The following is a 19,136-nucleotide window of genomic DNA, read 5'->3' on the forward strand; positions in this document are numbered from 1 at the left end:
ACCCAAAGTAGTGTTTAGACTATATTAATTGGCTCTCTTTCAACTGAAATTTTAAAAATACAGTAGCTGATGCCAGTGGCATTAGGAGAACATCTGGATTGCCTGATATACACAGGAGCTTTTAAAAGCTCTTATTTCCTCACATATCTGTTTGTCCCAACTTCATCCTTCCCGGGCTTTTCAGTCTGTCTATTCCTTGTCCTGACTGTTGTTCTTTTTTCCAGGCTGCTGCAGTCAGTACTTTTACCTTTGAATGTTATATTATTTTGCTAGGACTTTCATAACAAAATACCACAGACTGGGTGGCTTAAAAAACAGGAATTATTTTTTTCACAGTTCTGGAAGCTAGAGGTCTAAGATCAAGGTGTTGGCAGGCTTGATTTCTCCTGAGGCCTCTCTTCTTGGCTGTCTCCTCATTCTGTCCTCACATGATCTTTACTCTGTGTGCACATATCTTTGGTGTCTCTTTGTGTGTCCAAATTTTGTCTTCTCATAATGACGCCAGTCAGATTGGTTTAGGGCCCATCCTAAATGCCACATTTTAACTTACTCACCTCTTTAAAGACCCTATTTCCAAATACAGTCACATTCCGAAGTAGGGGTTGTTAGGACTTTGAACATATGAATTTTGAGGTGACACAATTCAGTTCATAGCACTCCACCCTCTAGATACCCAAATTTCATGTCCTTCTCACATGCAAATTACATTTACCCCTATCTCAACAGACTAAAAGTCTTAATCCATCTCAGTTTCAACTCTAAGTCCCACATTTCATCTAAATATCATCTAAATCAAGTGTAGGGGAGACTCGAGAGATGATTGATCTTGAAGCAAAATTCCTTTCCAGCTGTGAAACTGTGAAACCAGATTAAGTAATCTGCTTCCAAAATATAATAGTGAGATAGGCATAGGATAGACAGTCCCATTCCAAAAAGAAGAAATTTGAAAGAGGAAAGGGGTCATGGGTCATAAGCGAGTCTGAAACCTAGGCAGAAAATTCCATTAGATTTTAAGGGTCAAGAATAATCCTCTTTGGCTCAATGCTCTGTCCTCCAGGCTCATAGGGATGGAAGCTCTACTTTCTGGGCCCACTGGGGTAACAGCGCCACTCCTGAGGCTCCAGGTCTGGCTTGCTGAAACCAAGGAGACAGCCCCATCTTTGGGGTCATTTCTACCTTTTCTTGAAGGATAACACATGTTCACAGTTGAATGTATCTGTTGGCCTGTCCTGTAGAATCCCAGAGGTCCAACAGTCTTCCTTCACTTTGTCCCATCTCTGTCTTCTTCAGTCGAAGCTGGCAGTGTTTCTGCTGGTATAATCCCATCTCTGTTCCAGGCTTCTGCTGAGATGGCTGATTAGACCATGAGTCATACCCATAATCTCTTTATGGAGTGACTGTCTAATCACATACTTGGTGTTCTCTCCAGAGCATGCTTTCTCATTTTTTGCAATATGGATAGACTGAGAATTCCTCAAATATTTAAGTTCTGATGCCTTTTTGCTTAATTTCTTCTTCAATTTTTCTCTCTCTCACACATTTTGCTATAAGCAGCAAAGAGAAACTGGGCAATGCCATCAACGTTTTGCTTAAAATCTCCTCTGCTAAATATCTAAATTTGTCACTTACAATTTCTACTTTCCACAAAACACTAGAACACAATTTGGCCAAGTTCTTTGCCACTTTGTAACAAGAATCACCTTTCCTTCAGTTTCCTATAACATGTTCCTTTTTTCTTTCTAAGTTCTCATCAGAATCTCCTTTAATGTCCACTTTTCTACCAACAGTCTCTTCATGGCAAACTAGACTTTTTCTGACATACACTTCAAAACTCTTCCAGCCTCTATCCATTCTCAGATACAAAGCCACTTCCACATTTTCAGGCATTTGTTAAAGCAGTACCTCTCTTCTCAGTACCAAAATCCATATTAGTGTTCTCCAGAGAAACAGAACCAACAGGATGTTTATTTATTTTAAGGAACTGAGTCACACAATTGTGGAGGTTTGGCAAGTAAAAATATGGAAGGAATTCCCTGGCAGTCCAATGGTTAGGACTCTGAGCTTCCACTACAGGGGCCACGGGTTTGATCCCTGGTCAGGGAACTAAGATCCCACAAGCCAAGCAGCACGGCCAAAAAAAAAAAAAAATCAAAGGAAGAGGTCAGTCAGTTCTTCAACTGATTGGATGAGGCCCACCCACATTATGGAGGGTTATGTGCCTTACTCAAAGTTCACTGATTTCAATGTCAAATTCATCCAAATGATGGAAGAAATTTTCACATATTGAGGTATGGGGAAGTCATTCTAGCTTATACATGGTGTAACTTAAACTTTATGCTAACCAGAACAGCCTGTTTTGTGGCCTATTAAACATACATTGTAGGGACTTCCCTGATGGTCCAGTGGTTAAGAGTTCACCTTCCCATGCAGGGGGTACAGCTTCGATCTCTGGTCAGGGAGCTAAGATCCCACATGCCTCATGGTCAAAAAAACAAAAACATAAAACAGAAGCAATATTGTAACAAATTCAATATAGTCTTTTAAATAAAATGGTCCATGGACTTCCCTGGTGGTGCAGTGGTTAAGAATCCTCCTGCCAATGCAGGGGACACGGGTTCGATCCCTGGTCCAGGAAGATCCCACATGCCACGGAGCAACTAAGCCCATGCACCACAACTACTGAGTCTGCGCTCTAGCGCCCGCGAGCCACAACTACTGAGCCTGAGTGCCTGAACTACTGAAGCCCATGCACCTAGAGCCTGTGCTCCGCAACAAGAGAAGCCACCGCAATGAGAAGCCCGTGCACCACAACAAAGACCCTGCTCACTACAACTAGAGAAAGCCCATGAGCAGCAACAAAGACCCAATGCAGCCAAAAAAAAAAAAAAGTTCACATCAAAAAATCTTTAAAAAAATACATTGTACATCTGCTTTAACCATTAAAGAACAGGGTGTATTGTCCAGAAGTAAAGAATGCCCATTTGGAAGATAGAGATAAATGCTTCCTTTTCTGGGACATCAATGTTAGTATTCCTTCAATGATAAGGCTCCTTTCCCAGACACCAATGCCATACTGACTTACTGTGTATGTGCTCATCTGTCTTTTTTGTAATCTTGAAGAAATGTACCTCTGTCATGTTTGATGTTCTTTGTTCTGACAAGACATAAAACTGTGCTGAAAACCATGCTTCACTGAAGCAGTTCCTCAGAGCTATCTGAGAGGCTGTCTCCTGGGCAATAGTCCTCAGTTTGGCTCCAATAAAACTCCCCTCTATTATTATAGTTTAGTTTATAGATTATTTCCATCAACACAAAAAGCACCTTCATAGAAACATCCAGAGTAATGTTTGACCAAATGTCTTAGAACCATGGCCCAGCCAAGTTGACCCATAAAATAAACCGTCACGAATGCTGTCAGCAAATGCTGCCTGGGAAGTCACTTCAGCCCTGGGAATTCTCCAAGTCAAGAAAACAAAGGGAAGCCCCTGAGGTGGTCTGTCACAGAGCTGCCATACTAGTCAAAGCATACAACCACTATTCTTTGAGAATAAGGTCTGTACTATTTTCTCTGGCACTTAGCAACCTACACCAGGAATCTTCATGGCTGCTGCTGATCTGGGGAATAGGGATGGTAAGAGAATTATTTTAAATGCCATAGCTCTCTCTTACTAAAATGTCACAGCTTCTTTCTTCATTAAACTTTCTCCTGGTTGTAAGATTTTGACTAGATTCTAGAGTTCCGTGAAAGTTGAGTCTGACAGTCTTTGCCAGCTTAGTTGCTTTTGTAGATGAACAGGGCCCTGGAGTTTGCTACTGTACCATTTTGAGTGACATCACTCCCCTAAATTAAACCACTTTCATGGACCCCTGAAAGTATCATGGGACCTAGGCATTGTGACTACTGTGCTTAATTGATAAGATGGCCCTGGGCCTGCCCAGAATCTTGGTACCTAGAAGCCATTCTGAGACAGCCCTTCCCCAGGGATAGTGACCTTCCTAGCTCAGGTCAGCTTCAGTGGTCAGAAAAATGGGGATTCAGTTCCCAGCCCTGCCACTAATTCTATGATCTTGGGTAATGGACTTAACTACTCTGAGATTCACTTTTCCTCTTTTTTCCATTTGGTTCTCAGAATTAAAGTAATAACTCAAAGAGATAGCAAATCTGAAATTGTCTAGCCCAATACTGATACTCAAATCTAGTTCCAGTTCCCTCTCCTCACATTCAAATCTTCCATGAGCCATCTATTTTCTCTCTTGCCATTTTTCCACAGGTGAAATTAGTGACTGGGAATGGCTAAATAAATTTTGAAGAGTGTTTGCATTCTCATAAAGGACAATCTTCAGCCCATAGGATCTTTTTTGTTTTTCACGGGCCTCTCCCGTTGCGGAGCACAGGCTCCGGACGCACAGGCTCAGCGGCCATGGCTCACGGGCCCAGCCACTCCGCGGCATGTGGGATCTTCCCGGACCGGGGCACGAACCCACGTCCCCTGCATCGGCAGGCGGATTCTCAACGATTGCACCACCAGGGAAGCCCACAGCCCATAGGATTTAAACTTTTCTGATGGAATTAAAAGTCTCATTTCTTTTGGGGGAAGTACAGTTTAGGAAGAGGAACGAGTCCCCTTATCATGGCACATACTTTGGGCGTTGGCATGTGTTTTTGATAAGGGAAGATCTTTGGTAGATGATGACACTCCACTCTTGCAGAGGACATGATGCTTGATAAATTAGACACACTATGATGGATATGCAGATATTAACTACCTGCAGGTAGGGAGTTGTGCGATTTGGGGCACATCACGTGAATCCTTACTTTGCTCATCTGTGAACTGAGGATAATGAAGGTGACATGTGAAAATACTTTACAAACTCAAACTTAACCAATGTAAGGCAGTATAATTATTCAGTTATACATCCACTGTTATAAAATCTTACCTGATAGTAAAAAAATGCCTACCCACAAAGCAATAGCCTGAAAACGGTATCAATGCAAGGAGTTAGTGACACGTTTATTCCTTCAGCTTTCTTGAAGGAAGACTTTCCCGATCAAATCTCTCCTAGAACAAAAAATGAAACCACAGAATTTTTCATTACCAGGTCTAATTCCACATATAATTTTTGTGAAATTTTTTGTTTGTTTATATCAGCTTCATTTCAAAAAAATGTCAAGGCAGCTCACAAAGACAGAGGCTTGATGGTAAAAAAAAATGTAAGTGATGAAATTGTAGATAAAGAAAAGTAGAAAAACATAAGAGTGAAGTTATGAGTGAAAAATGAGGGTTAGGTTGGTATTGAACCCCATATTCAATGCTTCAGAGCACCCTGTAAAACCTAGCCTAATAATCATCCAACCGTTGAACACTGCCAGTATTCAGTACTTCTTGAGATAACCTAGTTTACTTTTGAACAACTATGACCACTAGAAAGGGCTTTTTCTTAGGATCACCACCATGTAATTTAGCACTTAGTCATGGTCTCCCTAATACTCTCTACTTGATATTCTAATTTAATTAACATTTACTGCAAGTTCAATATGCATCAGAAATTGTATTGATACGTTATCTCATTTAATCTTTAAATAACCTTGTGAGGTGAGTTTTTTAAATCTTCATTTTACAGATGAGGAAAAGTAAGGTTTCAGAGGTTGAATGACCTGCTTCTAGTTACCTTAAAGCAAATGAGTGTTAGAATGGTCTTCCAAACATAGGTCTTCTGAATCTGAATCCAATGCCTGCACTACTCCATGTCATTTCCCCATAATGCATATGTTTTTTTTATCCCCCTGTTGCACTATAGACTACCTGGGCACTTGGTAGGTTGCTACCAATTATTGAGTAACAAATATTACACTGAAGTGAATTCAGGGAAAGCCTCAGGAATCACCTCCTGACTCCACTGGATATAGGATATAAGATACAGATATAAGATATAAGATACAGAAATATGTAAGGATAGGATTTTCTTCTTTTTTAGGATGGGAATGAGCCCTGCTCCACCCAACCTATTAAGGGCTCTGTCAGCTTTGGAAAAGAAAAACATGATGTGGAGTATATACAAGCCAAATTAATGATTACTTTCTTGGTTACTTTATGCCGTATTTCAGGATAAATGAGAGCTCGATACGCCATGACTCTCTCTCTTGCTCTCCCCATAGCTGCCCTGGTATTTATAGATTCATCCATTTTATGGTGGCTGAAAATTTGAGGAACCAAATAAAGCTCTTGCTTGCTTAGATTATTTCTTAAATGAAGGCAAAAGAGTACTACACACTTCTTGTTTGTCCACCTCTTGCTGGGGGGGGGGGTGGGTACCAGCTACACTTCCTCTTTCTAACAAATCTCCCTCCTTGTATACGTATCAGGTGAGGTAAAACTGCCATACATCTCATCTTTTGAAAAGAAATACAACACAGTTAGATTTTCCTGACACATTGTTCTACCCTCAGCGAGACAATTAAAGATTTTATGAATTCTCCCTCCTGTGTCTTGCCACAATATACCTAAAAAGTATATAAAAACAAATGGAAGAAAACATAAATGGAGCAAACCTCTAGTGAGGTTATGCTAATAATTTTATTTTGTTTATAGATCTGTGGGGAATCCTTTTCTATCTTTCCAGAGTATGATTTGTCATTGCTACTCCCAAACATCTGTTTTCCAAGTTCCTGTCTTAAATTGAGGTGCAGAGTGAAACTTTACTGACTCCAAGTCTCATGGGTCAATTGTTATGTACTTAAAGTTTTTAATTCTCTTTGGACTTGATTAAAAGGTCCCAAGAAACTTGGGTCTGTAATTAAATTAAGCTTCTTTTAATCTGAAGGCTACCTCTTTCCTTTAATGACATCATGATGCTTATTTGACTTTCTTGATATCAGTCACTGTAAAATTAGCCTGTCTGCAGCTGGGCTTTGCTTTCCCACTTTCCTGCATCTGAACTCGTATATTTCTCAGACACCTATGACCTAGCCCTGGCATTTCAGAGTCTTGTCAAGAGAACTTCACAGTCTCTCTTCATCTGTCTCTTACTCCCAGTTTTCTCTGATACCACCCTGCCCCTGATATCACACAGATCCTGTATCTGGTTTCCTCCCCTGTTTACCTTTCCAGCTTCACATTAACACTCTTTTTTAATGACCACATTAGATTCATTTAAGACCATCCAGTCCAAGTCCCTCTCATTTTCTTTTTCTGGTTAGAAACCTCAATGACCCCTTTTACCTAACAGTTAATGAATAAAACCCTCTCTGTCAAAGTCTTCCAGGTCTGACCCTACTCTTCCTGTGCATATTCTCTTATACATTCTCTGATGGGTTGCTCCCTCTATCTTTACTCTCTATCTGTAACCACCCCTGCACTATGGGGCTCTTCCTGGAAATCCCTAGCCCTCTTACAGTATGGCCACAAATTATGTGGCCTTTGAGCTCAAGCCCACCAAGCCTTCTCCTAGTTCTTTCCTTCCCTTAGAGTGTACCTAGGCCCTTTTTTACCTTATCAGACCAACACTTTTTAGGCCAGGTTAAGTTGTGATTTGATCATAGTTATCAGTCTGGTAGCCAGCAGGAGTGATGGGGATAGATACTAGGGTAGGGGGCTTGTTGTTTTGCAAGGCAGAGGGCTAAATATCATCTGGAAGCAAGGTGGGAATGCTAGCTATTAATTGGGAGAAATGGATAGGGTTGCTGGATTTAACCAAAAATAAATACAAGGACATCCAGTTAAATTTGAATTTCAGATAAACAATGACATTTTGTTTTAGTGTGTGTTCCAAATATTTCACTGGACATATTTATACTGAAAATTAGCTTTTTTGAAATTCAAATTTAACTGAGCATTCTGTTTTATCTGGCAATCCTAGAATTGGTCTACCTTTTCAAGTTCAGAGGGTTCAGGGGGAGGTGGGATTTCAAGATGAAGAGATGGAAGTCCCTTTCTCTGCTACCCAGGATGCCTTCTGACTTTCACATTTTGCCTTAATTTGGTAATTAATTCTCTCAGTCTTTTGTTTTCTTTCTGCAATGCATCAATGTCACTCAACAAGTCAGCAGATTCCATATAATTCAATATAATGGCTATTTCTCTGAATCCTCTTAACTGCTTGAGATATTACACTTGCACGTGCATTCCTTTCTATTACCACCTGTGAAAATTTTAAAAATTGTACTGCTACAGCATGCCAGGAACAACTTACTACCAGTATTTTGCCAACTACCAATAACAGAATCTCATAGCCTGTTCCAAAATGGAGTCTATTCCCTAGGACTACTCCCAGTACCTCCTGTCTCAGGTAAGTTTCTGGGGGAAAATGACAATGAGACGGAGATTTGTTTGTAGGTAATTTACAGGGGTATGTTCAAAAGAACAACACTTGTGAGGGAAGCAGGAGATTAGTAGAGAAACTGAACTGTGATACAGTTCCAACAAAGGACTCAGCTGATCCCATGGTCTTTCAGAGTTGCCCAAAACTGAAACAGGTGGCCTGGTTTTTGTATACCTACATTATCCCATCAATGTGGGCTGCCCCCAGAAGGCATTACCTTAGGAGAGTCAGTTCCCTTCAGACAAGGCCAATTCCCCAGAAGGGGAAATGAGTGCCTCTGTCCTGATAAGGCCATACTGTAAGAGGGCAGTTCTGGGGAGCACAACACAGCACCCATTACAACAAATTTATTTGTATCTCCATTGCTGTCTATTACCTATTCTATCAATCTGTATAATTTTCAAAAATTTATCTTCATTTTTTCTATTATTTTCCTTACTATCTTTACTGTAGTCTCTTCTCTCTTGTATTCCTTCCAATTTAAGTTTACTTTGTTGTCATAATACTTCCTGGGATCTGCTTTCTCTAGACTCTTCCTTCATCCACTGCTATCTGAACTTTTCCTTCCCCTTACCCACAATGTTTCTGCCCTGTTGAATTTGATTTCTGACACTAGTGGTTTTCATTTTATATGTGGGTTTGTTCTTCTGGAGTAAACTATATGCTGGATAGTTCTGAAGTCCTCAAGGGCTTAGTTCACCTGAGCACTTTTTGATCTCTTGCTGATTCTATGCATTTTTTTCCACTCACCTGTAATTCAGAGCCTGTAATGACTTCTTTCAATGTTTCAGTTGCTCACAAACCTATTTTCTCAGTTTGATCAAGAAATAATGATGTCCCAGATGAGACTGGTAACAGTGAAGATGAGAATTGGACATTACAAGAGATATTTTGGTGATATGATCAAGGGGAATTGCTTATGGTCTAATGCAGGAGTGAAGAGGTGCTCAAAAATGGTTTTTGGCTTGAGCAACTGAATGAAGGTTTTATAGAAATGGGGGAAACTGGGAGATGAATGATTGGTAATGGCAGAAGCAGGCACTCTATTTGGATAAATTAAGTTTGAAGTACCTGTTAGATAGCTAAGTGGGTATATCAAAGAAGTAAGTCTTTGAGAGGAAAAGGTCTGCTTAGATGTCATTTCCTTTGGGAAGCCTTTCCTGAATACCCACTTACCATCCCATTAAGCTTATTACCCTTGCTACCCACAGCATCCTTCATCACTCCTATTGTAGCTTTTATCAAATTTATATTGCAGTTTCCTATTTATTGGTCCATTTTCTCTGTTAGAATGTGAGCTGTTTGTGGAACAGAACTTATGTTCTTCATTTTTTTCTCAGATTCCTTCCGGGCTCAGTGCTAACAGTCACCTCTTATTATTTGTTCAATGCATGCATATAAACCAAGCAGCCAATTCCATTTTTCTCCATAGCTCCAATTATTGAAAATTATTTTCTAAATTCAGCCAAAATTTGCTTCCCTCTACCTTCTATTCAAATGAGGATATACCTATGAAGCTAAGTGCTATTAATTTACTTGTCTGAATACTGACTTCGATAACTTGCCTTAGATCTATGTGATTATATATATATATATATATGCCTATTAGTCTTTCAAAACAAGCATGTAATAAAAATCCCAACATTGTTTTCACATGTAGTATCTTTTTTTGCCCCCACTACCACGTAATATCTTAAAAACTATGTCTCCTCAAACATGTTTTTGTATTGTCTTCCATAGCTAAATGTGGATTTAATATTTACGCTCTTAAATTCATCTTGCTAGATTCAGTACTCAACTCCAGAAGTGGAGATCATTTTGGATCCCTGTATATATATATATATATATATATATATATATATATATATATATATATATATTTTTTTTTTTTTTTTTTTTTTTTTTTTTTTGCGGTATGCGGGCCTCTCACTGTTGTGGCCTCTCCCGTTGTGGAGCACAGGCTCCAGACGCGCAGGCTCAGCGGCCATGGCTCACGGGCCCAGCCGCTCCGCGGCATGTGGGATCTTCCCGGACCGGGGCACGAACCCATGTCTGCTGAATCGGCAGGCGGACTCTCAACCACTGCGCCACCAGGGAAGCCCCTTGCATATATATTTAAATATCTTGACATACTCTGACCTTCAAGTGCTCAGAGGCAGAAGTTGGAAGCAAAGCAAATGTGCTAAAGTTGGATCCAAGTCCTTGTCCCCAGATTCAAGCAGAAAATAATACTTTCTGGTTAACAGAAAATTTATTTTATGGTGGGGTTAAGATAAAGCCCATTTTTGGCAAAAAAAAGGGTTTTGTCCTAAAAATTTTTTAAACCATTTACTAGAGGTCACTGATAACTTTTCCAAGAAAGCAGTTCAACACCACACCCTTATCCCTCCCCCAACTTGCCACACCACCAATTTAAATGATTTACCCAGTATTGACTAAAATTTTAATTTTTGATGTGTGCAGCTAATTTTAATAAATAATTCATCTATTTATTTTGGAAAGATCATCGTAATTTGGTATCTTAGTGAATATTCTTACGATATATAGTTTGAATTCCTACCCTCCAGCTTTAAACGCAAAATGGACTTCTGCAAAAGAATTTACCAATTCTAAAAATGCTTACAATTCAATTGAACTCATCTTGTACTTCCTGTGGAAAAAAATGCTACTTTTTTTTTACATGTTCAGAAAAGAGAATTTGCCATTTTTGTGGCCAATTAACACTCTATTTGCTCTACTCTGGTTCTTCTTTCCCCTCTCCTTTCACCAGTACACCAGATGGGCTTTTTAAAAAGAGGGGAAGTGATATTGTAACACCAATAATGTTATACCAACAGTATTCTGGAAGAAAAGCTAATTTGAGGACCATCGAACTCCCCTTTGGACTATTCATTCAACCAGGTATGAGCCCAACAATCATATCATGCTTCAGTTAATATTTACCATTTTATTCAAATCTCAATAAAAAACAACCATTAAATGCCTTGCCTAAGTGCAGATAAATCACCATCTAAATTTATTTGCTTTTTGATAGGATTAACACATCAAGGGAATACTATAGCCTATTTTTCCTATTCCTAATGACTCCATGTTTGGATTTTGATGGTATTTCTACAAGGTCACACAGCAACTTGATGGTACAACTGAGACCAGAATCCTGGGATTTAGATTCCCAGGCTATGACTCTTTATACTATACCATGATGATGCTCAAATGCTTACAGGAGGTGTTTATCATAAAACATAAAAAAAAGGAGCACCAGAGTAAAAAGCATAATCAAGATGAAACAAGTTAAAGGTAATGCCTGGGCTTCCCTAGCAGTACAGTGGTTAAGAATCTGCCTGCCAATGCAGGGGACACGGGTTCGAGCCCTGGTCCAGGAAGATCCCACATGCCGTGGAGCAACTAAGCCCATGCGTCACAACTACTGAGCCTGCACTCTAGAGCCCATGAGCCACAACTACTGAGCCCACGTGCCACAACTACTGAAGCCCACAGGCTTAGAGCCCGTGCTCTGCAACAAGAGAAGCCACCGCAAGGAGAAGCCTGCACACTGCAACAAAGAGTAGCCCCCACTCGCCACAACTAGAGAAAGCCGCACGCAGCAACGAAGACCCAATGCAGTCAAAAATAAATAATAAATAAATAAATTTTAAATAAATAAATAAATAAAGGTAATGCCCCCTCCTCACAGTCCTCTCCCACTTATAAATTCTTCCTTTTTCAGTTTCAAGTATTTAGCTGGTCATATTTTTCTAACTTAAAACTGAGCTCAACTCTGAATATCAGCTTTTCCTAAGCTAGATGTAGGATAAATGAAACTATTAAAACTTTATAGTGTGATCTCCCCAGAGGTGCAAACTGTTTAATTATTTCCCCTCTCACTCCCAAAGTAAGATAATATCCAGCTGGGAAATGATCATTTACATAAAACAATACGTAGAAATTAAAACACTTTAATATAATATAAACATTTCCAGAATATAGACTGATTTTTATCAGTACTTTTTTAGAGCTCTTTAAAACCATATATCATCTTAGTTTACTACAGACTGTTTCATTTTCCACTTTCAGAAATAGAAAATACAAAAATACACTGCAAATTAGATTTAACAAACAAACAAAAAATCAGTCTAAATCGCTTCACATGTTTTCCTTGGAGAAAACCAAGAAACATAAACAAACACACAATAACAACAATAAAATACCACCAACACTAACACAAACCCAAAGAAGGGATGGATTCTGTAATGCCTGGTGATTCATTTAAAATAAATTATCTCCCACAGGTAAGTAATTCACTATCACAGCAATTTGTAGAAGCAGAGACAGCCTCATTAAGGGAAATTACTTTATACATAGGAAACATGTAATTTTTCTTTCAATTTAATAAATGAGGAAAAATAACTTGAGGAAAAGGCATATTGAATACTCTTATTTCACTTGGCTTTTGTTAGCAGTTAAAGTAACTGTCCACTTAGGAAAATTCAATAACATGAATTTAACAAAACCAAACTCTTCAACTTATTTCTTCAATTCAACCTAAGTGAACAAAACTGAAAAGTTCAAAATCCAAGAGAAGACTCATCCTAAAGCACTGACACCTTTGTCTTTTCTTCAACAGGCTTCCTTTTCTCTTATGTTCTTAGGTTCTTCTTAGGTTCTTCTTTCTCAGAGACTAGGTTTAGGCTTGTCTTTTCTTTCAATTCAATTTCAATTTTTACACACAAAAAACTAAGCTTTCCTGAACTGACACTGACTGTATTCACCTCTCCTTTTCTTCATTGGATGTTCCTGTCTTTGTCTAAATTCCCCTATTCTTAACCGATTTCTCATTGGGTAAACAAAGCTAAAAGTTCAAAATCCAAGAATAGATTCATCCCAAAGCATTTCCTCTTCTGTCTTTTCTTCAACAGATTTCTTTTTCTCTTTCTTGTGCTTATGTTCTTCCTTCTCAGAGGGAACACCATGTCTTTTTTTCTTTTTTCGATGCTTAAGCTTTCCTGAACTGACTTTATCTCCCTCTCTTTTCCTTTTCTGGATGCTCTTGTCCTTGTCTAGATCTGTATCCCCATAACTCTTTTTCCTTTTATGCTTCGACTGCTCCTTCTCTGGCTTTTCTTCACCTTCCTCCAGGTGCCTTCTCTTCTGATGTTTCCGTGTATGACTTGCTTCATGGTCACTGGTATTGTTTTCTGAGGAGAGGTGCTTGTAAACTTCAGATTCTACACTGTATGGGCCAGAATTATTTTCCTGTTGACTAAGGCTCAGGGGTACTGGTTTTTCTGGGAAATAGTCTCTGGTGGGTTGACAGTAGGTCATAGAGTCTAATCTCTGTTTGCTGTCATGAGTTGGTAAGCAATGAGGTAACTGCTTTTCCGCTGCCTGTGAAATACTATATGATACTGGGTAATTCTGGAAAGTCTCAAATGGGAGCCTCTGCTCAAACATTCTATGTCTGGGTCTGGAATCAACCATTTCTCTGTATTTATGGGTTTCCACAGAGCTCTTGCTTATATTTCTGAAACAAGTCTTTGGCTCTAGTCCTCTGGCTTTCTGCACTTTGATATAATCCTCAAGTTCATCTTGGAAAGAGTCATATGACCTCTTTGAATGAGCTGGTAACGAGTGATGTAATTGGCTTCCCACTGGTGAAGTACCGTATGGTCGCTGGGAGTTCTGAGAAGTCTCAAATGAAAATCTTTGCTCACACATTCTTGGTCTGGGTCCAGAATCAACTTCTCTGTACCCATGGGTTTCCACAGAGCTCTTGCTTATCTTTCTGAAACAAGTCTTTGGATCTAGTCCTCTGGCTTTCTGCACTTTGATATAATCTTCCAGTTCATCTTGGAAAGAGTCATATGTGTTCTTTGAGTGAGCTGGTAAGCAATGAGGTAACTGGTTTTCCACTGTTTGTGAAATATTGTATGGTCCTGGGTATGTCCAGAAAGTCTCACATGGGAGTATTTGTTCAAACATTCTATGTCTGGATCTGGAATCAACTGCTTCTCTGTACCTGCAGGCTTCCAAAGAAGTCTCTTCCATCTTTCTGAAATAAGTCTTTGGTTCTGGTCCTCTGGTTTTCTGTACTTTGATGTAATCTGTACTTTCATCTTGGTAAGAGTCTGGTGGCTTCTTCGGATTCTTCACTAGATTGGTAACAATGGATTCTCTGCAAACAAGACAGTAGAAAGTTCTTGTTACTAGATTATTTTATTTGGAATGTTTGCTTTGCTTTCAAAAATATTAGTTTGAAAAAACAAATACAACAGAGGCCCAAACAAAATTTTAAAACCTACCTCAATATAAAAGCTAAAAATTGTGACTTTTTGTATGTCAAAGAGAAGCAGCAGGGATAGTCAGATATCTCCTGAGCACCTCACAATGTTTTACACATAAAAAAATTTTCAGGCCTGGGATGAATGGAAATATGGGTACAAAGAAGCAGACATATTTGACACTGCTATAGTACTTAAAAATATAAGGCATGTTGGGATGTGTGGGAAAGGACCAATAATATTTAATGCCCTAAAGATGGTCTGATCTGAATGTCACATTGCTTTAAAAAATTTTTGATTATTAGTTCCCTGTACAGATCTATAAATGTGACAGTTATTTATTCTGGAACCCTGAGAACGGACCTGAGGTTATGGGGAGGGGGAAGGGTGAGCTGTGACAGGGCGAGAGAGAGTCATGGACATATACACACTAACAAATGTAGTAAGGTAGATAGCTAGTGGGAAGCAGCCGCATGGCACAGGGATATTGGCTTGGTGCTTTGTGACAGCCTGGAGGGGTGGGATAGGGAGGGTGGGAGGGAGGGAGACGCAAGAGGGAAGACATATGGGAACATATGTTTATGTATGACTGATTCACTTTGTTATAAAGCAGAAACTAACACACCATTGTAAAGCAATTATACCCCAATAAAGATGTTAAAAAAAAAGAGTCTAAATGAAGGTTAATTTGGTCAGTGAGACAACTTAGCTACTTAGTATTCAGACTCAATAATATAAATATTTTCCACTAAAATAATGTAACCGAAATAGTATGCTTTGATTTTAAAAGCAACAACAAAAAATATACAATAGTTAAGTGCCCCACTGTCCCACTACCTGACTTATCCGATCCCCAATTGTCCACTCAATCCTCTCCTCCTTAAAATAACAAAACAGATTGGAATAAATGTGTATTGAGCTCCTACTATGTGCCAGTCAGGCACCTTGCACATATTTTTATATTTCATTATAACCACTTTATGTCAGAGCTGTCCAAAGTTACATATGTGGCAGAAAGATAGATCTGGTATTCCAATTCAGTTCTGTCTAACAACAAGACCTTCTTTCTTAACCACTATACCTCATTGGAAGGATGATGACTGGATCACTGAATCTCTGGAACTAGCCAACCTTCCAGGGATTACAGGGATTATTTGAATTTATATGGTTAGCCTGAGAATGATCCTTTAGCATCTTTCCAAAGAAGGACAATGCTGTCTGGTCAGGAGGAGTGCCAGTTAGCCAGCTCTGTCAGTTACTATCATGGCTAGAGAACTCCCTGGGAGATGGAACTAACATACAATATGTTACAAATATCACCAACCATACCCAGGATCAACTCTTAGGGAAATAAATGCCTAGAAAGTTTGTAAAGTACATGCAAAGGTACTTGACAGAAGCCCTGGTCTTTGGTATCACAGGAGCATTTTGGCAAGAAATACTTACTTAATTTGATGTTCACTTCCTTGCATATGGGACCGGAACATTTCTAAAGATGTAAAGGTGATATTACAAATATGACAAACATAGGTTTTCATACTAAATGCTGAAAAAACAGAGAGTTCAAGTTAATAAGGTCAATAGGAATACACTTCGAATCACATAGCTGGACAGGAATTTACTAGAGATCATCTACTTGAGCCTTCCCAATTTAAAGCTAAGGCCCAGAGAGGTCAAATAACTTGGTCAAAGTCACACAGCATTAGTAACAAAGATAGCCTCTCAGAGCCCATGTCTCTTAATTTAAAGTCCAAAACTTTTCACACTACACCACACTGCCTCTCTAGCCTTGGCCTCTTTCCTAAGAAACTGCTATCTGCCTGTTTATTGTTGCTACATGAAAGTACAACAGACACTTCAAATCTAGCATGCCCAATCAATCTTTGCCTCTTAATCCCTCAACCAACCTCTTTTTTGTTTGCCCCTAATTCTCTTTCTACCCAACTAAAACTTGAAACATCCCAAAATATTAAAAACAAATAAAAGAAAATTCTTACTCTCTTACCTGAAATCACTGTAGTGCATTACTTTACCAAAAGTTATTTCTACAGACAGATTTTAGAAATGAGAGAGGTTCAGTGAGCCCCACTCGCAGGATAAATTCTGAAAGCAAAATTCTAAAACAAAACTGCTAGTTACCACTTCATAAGAGTCAAGAACTATAGAATAGATATACTAGCTACCTCTCTATTCTGATTCATAGGTAGAACAGGAAGCAGGTGACAGATTAAGTTTTATTTTCTTAATCTTATCACCTTCCACTTTCTCTTTGGTCTGAAGAAGCAAATTAATAAATTTCATAAGCTAAATATAAAAACAATCCCACCCTAAGGAAGAGGCAATAAACTGATGGCTGCAGAGATTTTTAGGGTCAGGGAAGACCATCTTCTTTTAAATCAAACAGCAACTTAATCATTTAAAGGCCACTAAATTAATTATTACTAAGTGTATTGGCCTTGTCTAAGCAAAGATTATTCACAGAAACAGGAGATTATTGTCAAGTAGAAAGAAAGAAATTGACTTTAAAGAACATGAGGACTACGTTCACTATTGACATATACTCTGTGGTGGGCCCAGGAGAGCTCAGCCAGTTATGTCAAAGTCTAAATAAATAATTCTTCAAAACTATCCTCTCTTCCTGTGCTCTGATTTTGTGCTTGCCAAGTCACTTCTGATTATAATTTGGTTTCCCATATTACTGATACAAAAAAGAGGATACCCTAGATGATAGATATTTTTTTAAAAAACCTCAGAACTGGAAATATATATTTCTCCACCTACCATAAATCAATACCAGAATGACAGTGTATTAAACTACAATGTTTCCCAGCCTTCTCTGGCAAGAATCACCTGGAGGTCTCGAGAGGAAGGTCTCCCACTAGCAGCCGTGAGGCTGTTCTTGAGGAAGGCTGATTCCAGCACAGTCATGGCTGCAGCTAGAAGGATTCCTGGACCAAGCCACCATGGTGTAGCAGCATTCTTTGAAAAACAATGACTGAGCCAGTGACCGTGTGGATGAAAGGCTCTTGGTGCTGCAGCAAGGAGTCAGTGCTGTGCCTCTGAGGCGGGAGAGCCAACTTCAGGAAACTGGTCAACAAGAAACCTCCCAACTCCATATAATATCAAACGGCAAAAATCTCCCAGAGATCTCCATCTCAATGCCAGCACCCAGCTTCACTCAACGACCAGCAAGCTACAGTGCTGGACACCCTATGCCAAACAACTAGCAAAACAGGAACACAACCCCACCCATTAGCAGAGAGGCTGCCTAAAATCATAATAAGTCCACAGACACCCCAAAACACACCACCAGACGTGGACCTGCCCACCAGAGAGACAAGATCCAGCCTCATCCACCAGAACACAGGCACTAGTCCCCTCCACCAGGAAGCCAACACAACCCACTGAACCAATCTTAGCCACTGGGAACAGACACCAAAAACAATGGTAATTACGAACCTGCAGCCTGCAAAAAGGAGACCCCAAACACAGTAAGATAAGCAAAATGAGAAGACAGATACAATAATATATATTAATATATATAATATCTGTATTATATTTGAGAACAGTATGGAGGTTCCTTAAAATACTACAAATAGAACTACCATATGACCCAGCAATCCCAGTACTGGGCATATACCCTGAGAAAACCATAATTCAAAAAGAGTCATGTACCAAAATGTTCATTGTAGCTCTATTTACAATAGCCCGGAGATGGAAACAACCTAAGTGCCCATCATCGGATGAATGGATAAAGAAGATGTGGCACTTACATACAATGGAATATTATTCAGCCATAAAAAGAAATGAAATTGAGCTATTTGTAATGAGGTGGATAGACCTAGAGTCTGTCATACAGAGTGAAGTAAGTCAGAAAGAGAAAGACAAATACCATATGCTAACACATATATATGGAATTTAAGAAAAAAATGTCATGAAGAACCTAGGGGTAAGACAGGAATAAAGACACAGACCTACTAGAGTACGGACTTGAGGATATGGGGAGGTGGAAGGGTGATCTGTGACAAAGCGAGAGAGAGGCATGGACATATATACACTACCAAACGTAAGGTAGATAGCTAGTGGGAAGCAGTCGCGTAGCACAGGGAGATCAGCTTGGTGCTTTGTGACCACCTGGAGGGGTGGGATAGGGAGGGTGGGAGGGAGGGAGACGCAAGAGGGAAGAGATATGGGAACATAAGTATATGTATAACTGATTCACTTTGTTATAAAGCAGAAACTAAGACACCATTGCAAAGCAATTACACTCCAATAAAGATGTTAAAAAAAAAAGAATCACCTGGAGTGTGAGTTTAAAATACAGATCCCTAGACCCCCTCCTCTGGAGAATATGATTCACTGGGACAGGGATTGTGTATTTTAACAATACCCCAGCTAGTTATTGTCAGAGGATGTGTGGAGAAAACCACTAAGGGAATACCTTTCCAGTTCCTTGGTTATTTTTCTGCATCTTCCAATTTTGTTTTTGGTTTGCGGAGTCCCTGATTTGAGGCTGATCACCTCTGAAGACTCTGGACT

The 19,136-nt window shown here is 39.3% G+C and overlaps 1 protein-coding gene across 3 annotated transcripts in view; it reads right to left on the minus strand.

Annotated features, from left to right (window-relative positions):
* Positions 1–13,176: 13,176 nt before the first annotated feature.
* ZMAT1 (zinc finger matrin-type 1) overlaps positions 13,177–19,136 on the minus strand; it is a gene marked incomplete at both ends in the record, with an annotated part of 37,756 nt that continues 31,796 nt past the window's right edge. For all 3 annotated transcript variants that reach the window (XM_082865015.1, XM_082865014.1, XM_082865013.1), the window contains 2 exons: positions 13,177–14,491; positions 16,044–16,143. In XM_082865015.1, the coding sequence (XP_082721141.1) occupies positions 13,177–14,491; positions 16,044–16,143 (1,415 nt within the window). The remainder of the gene's footprint in view (positions 14,492–16,043; positions 16,144–19,136) is intronic.

Source organism: Leucopleurus acutus, assembly GCF_964270905.1.
Source record: "Leucopleurus acutus genome assembly, chromosome: X".
NCBI classification, from domain to species: domain Eukaryota; kingdom Metazoa; phylum Chordata; class Mammalia; order Artiodactyla; family Delphinidae; genus Leucopleurus; species Leucopleurus acutus.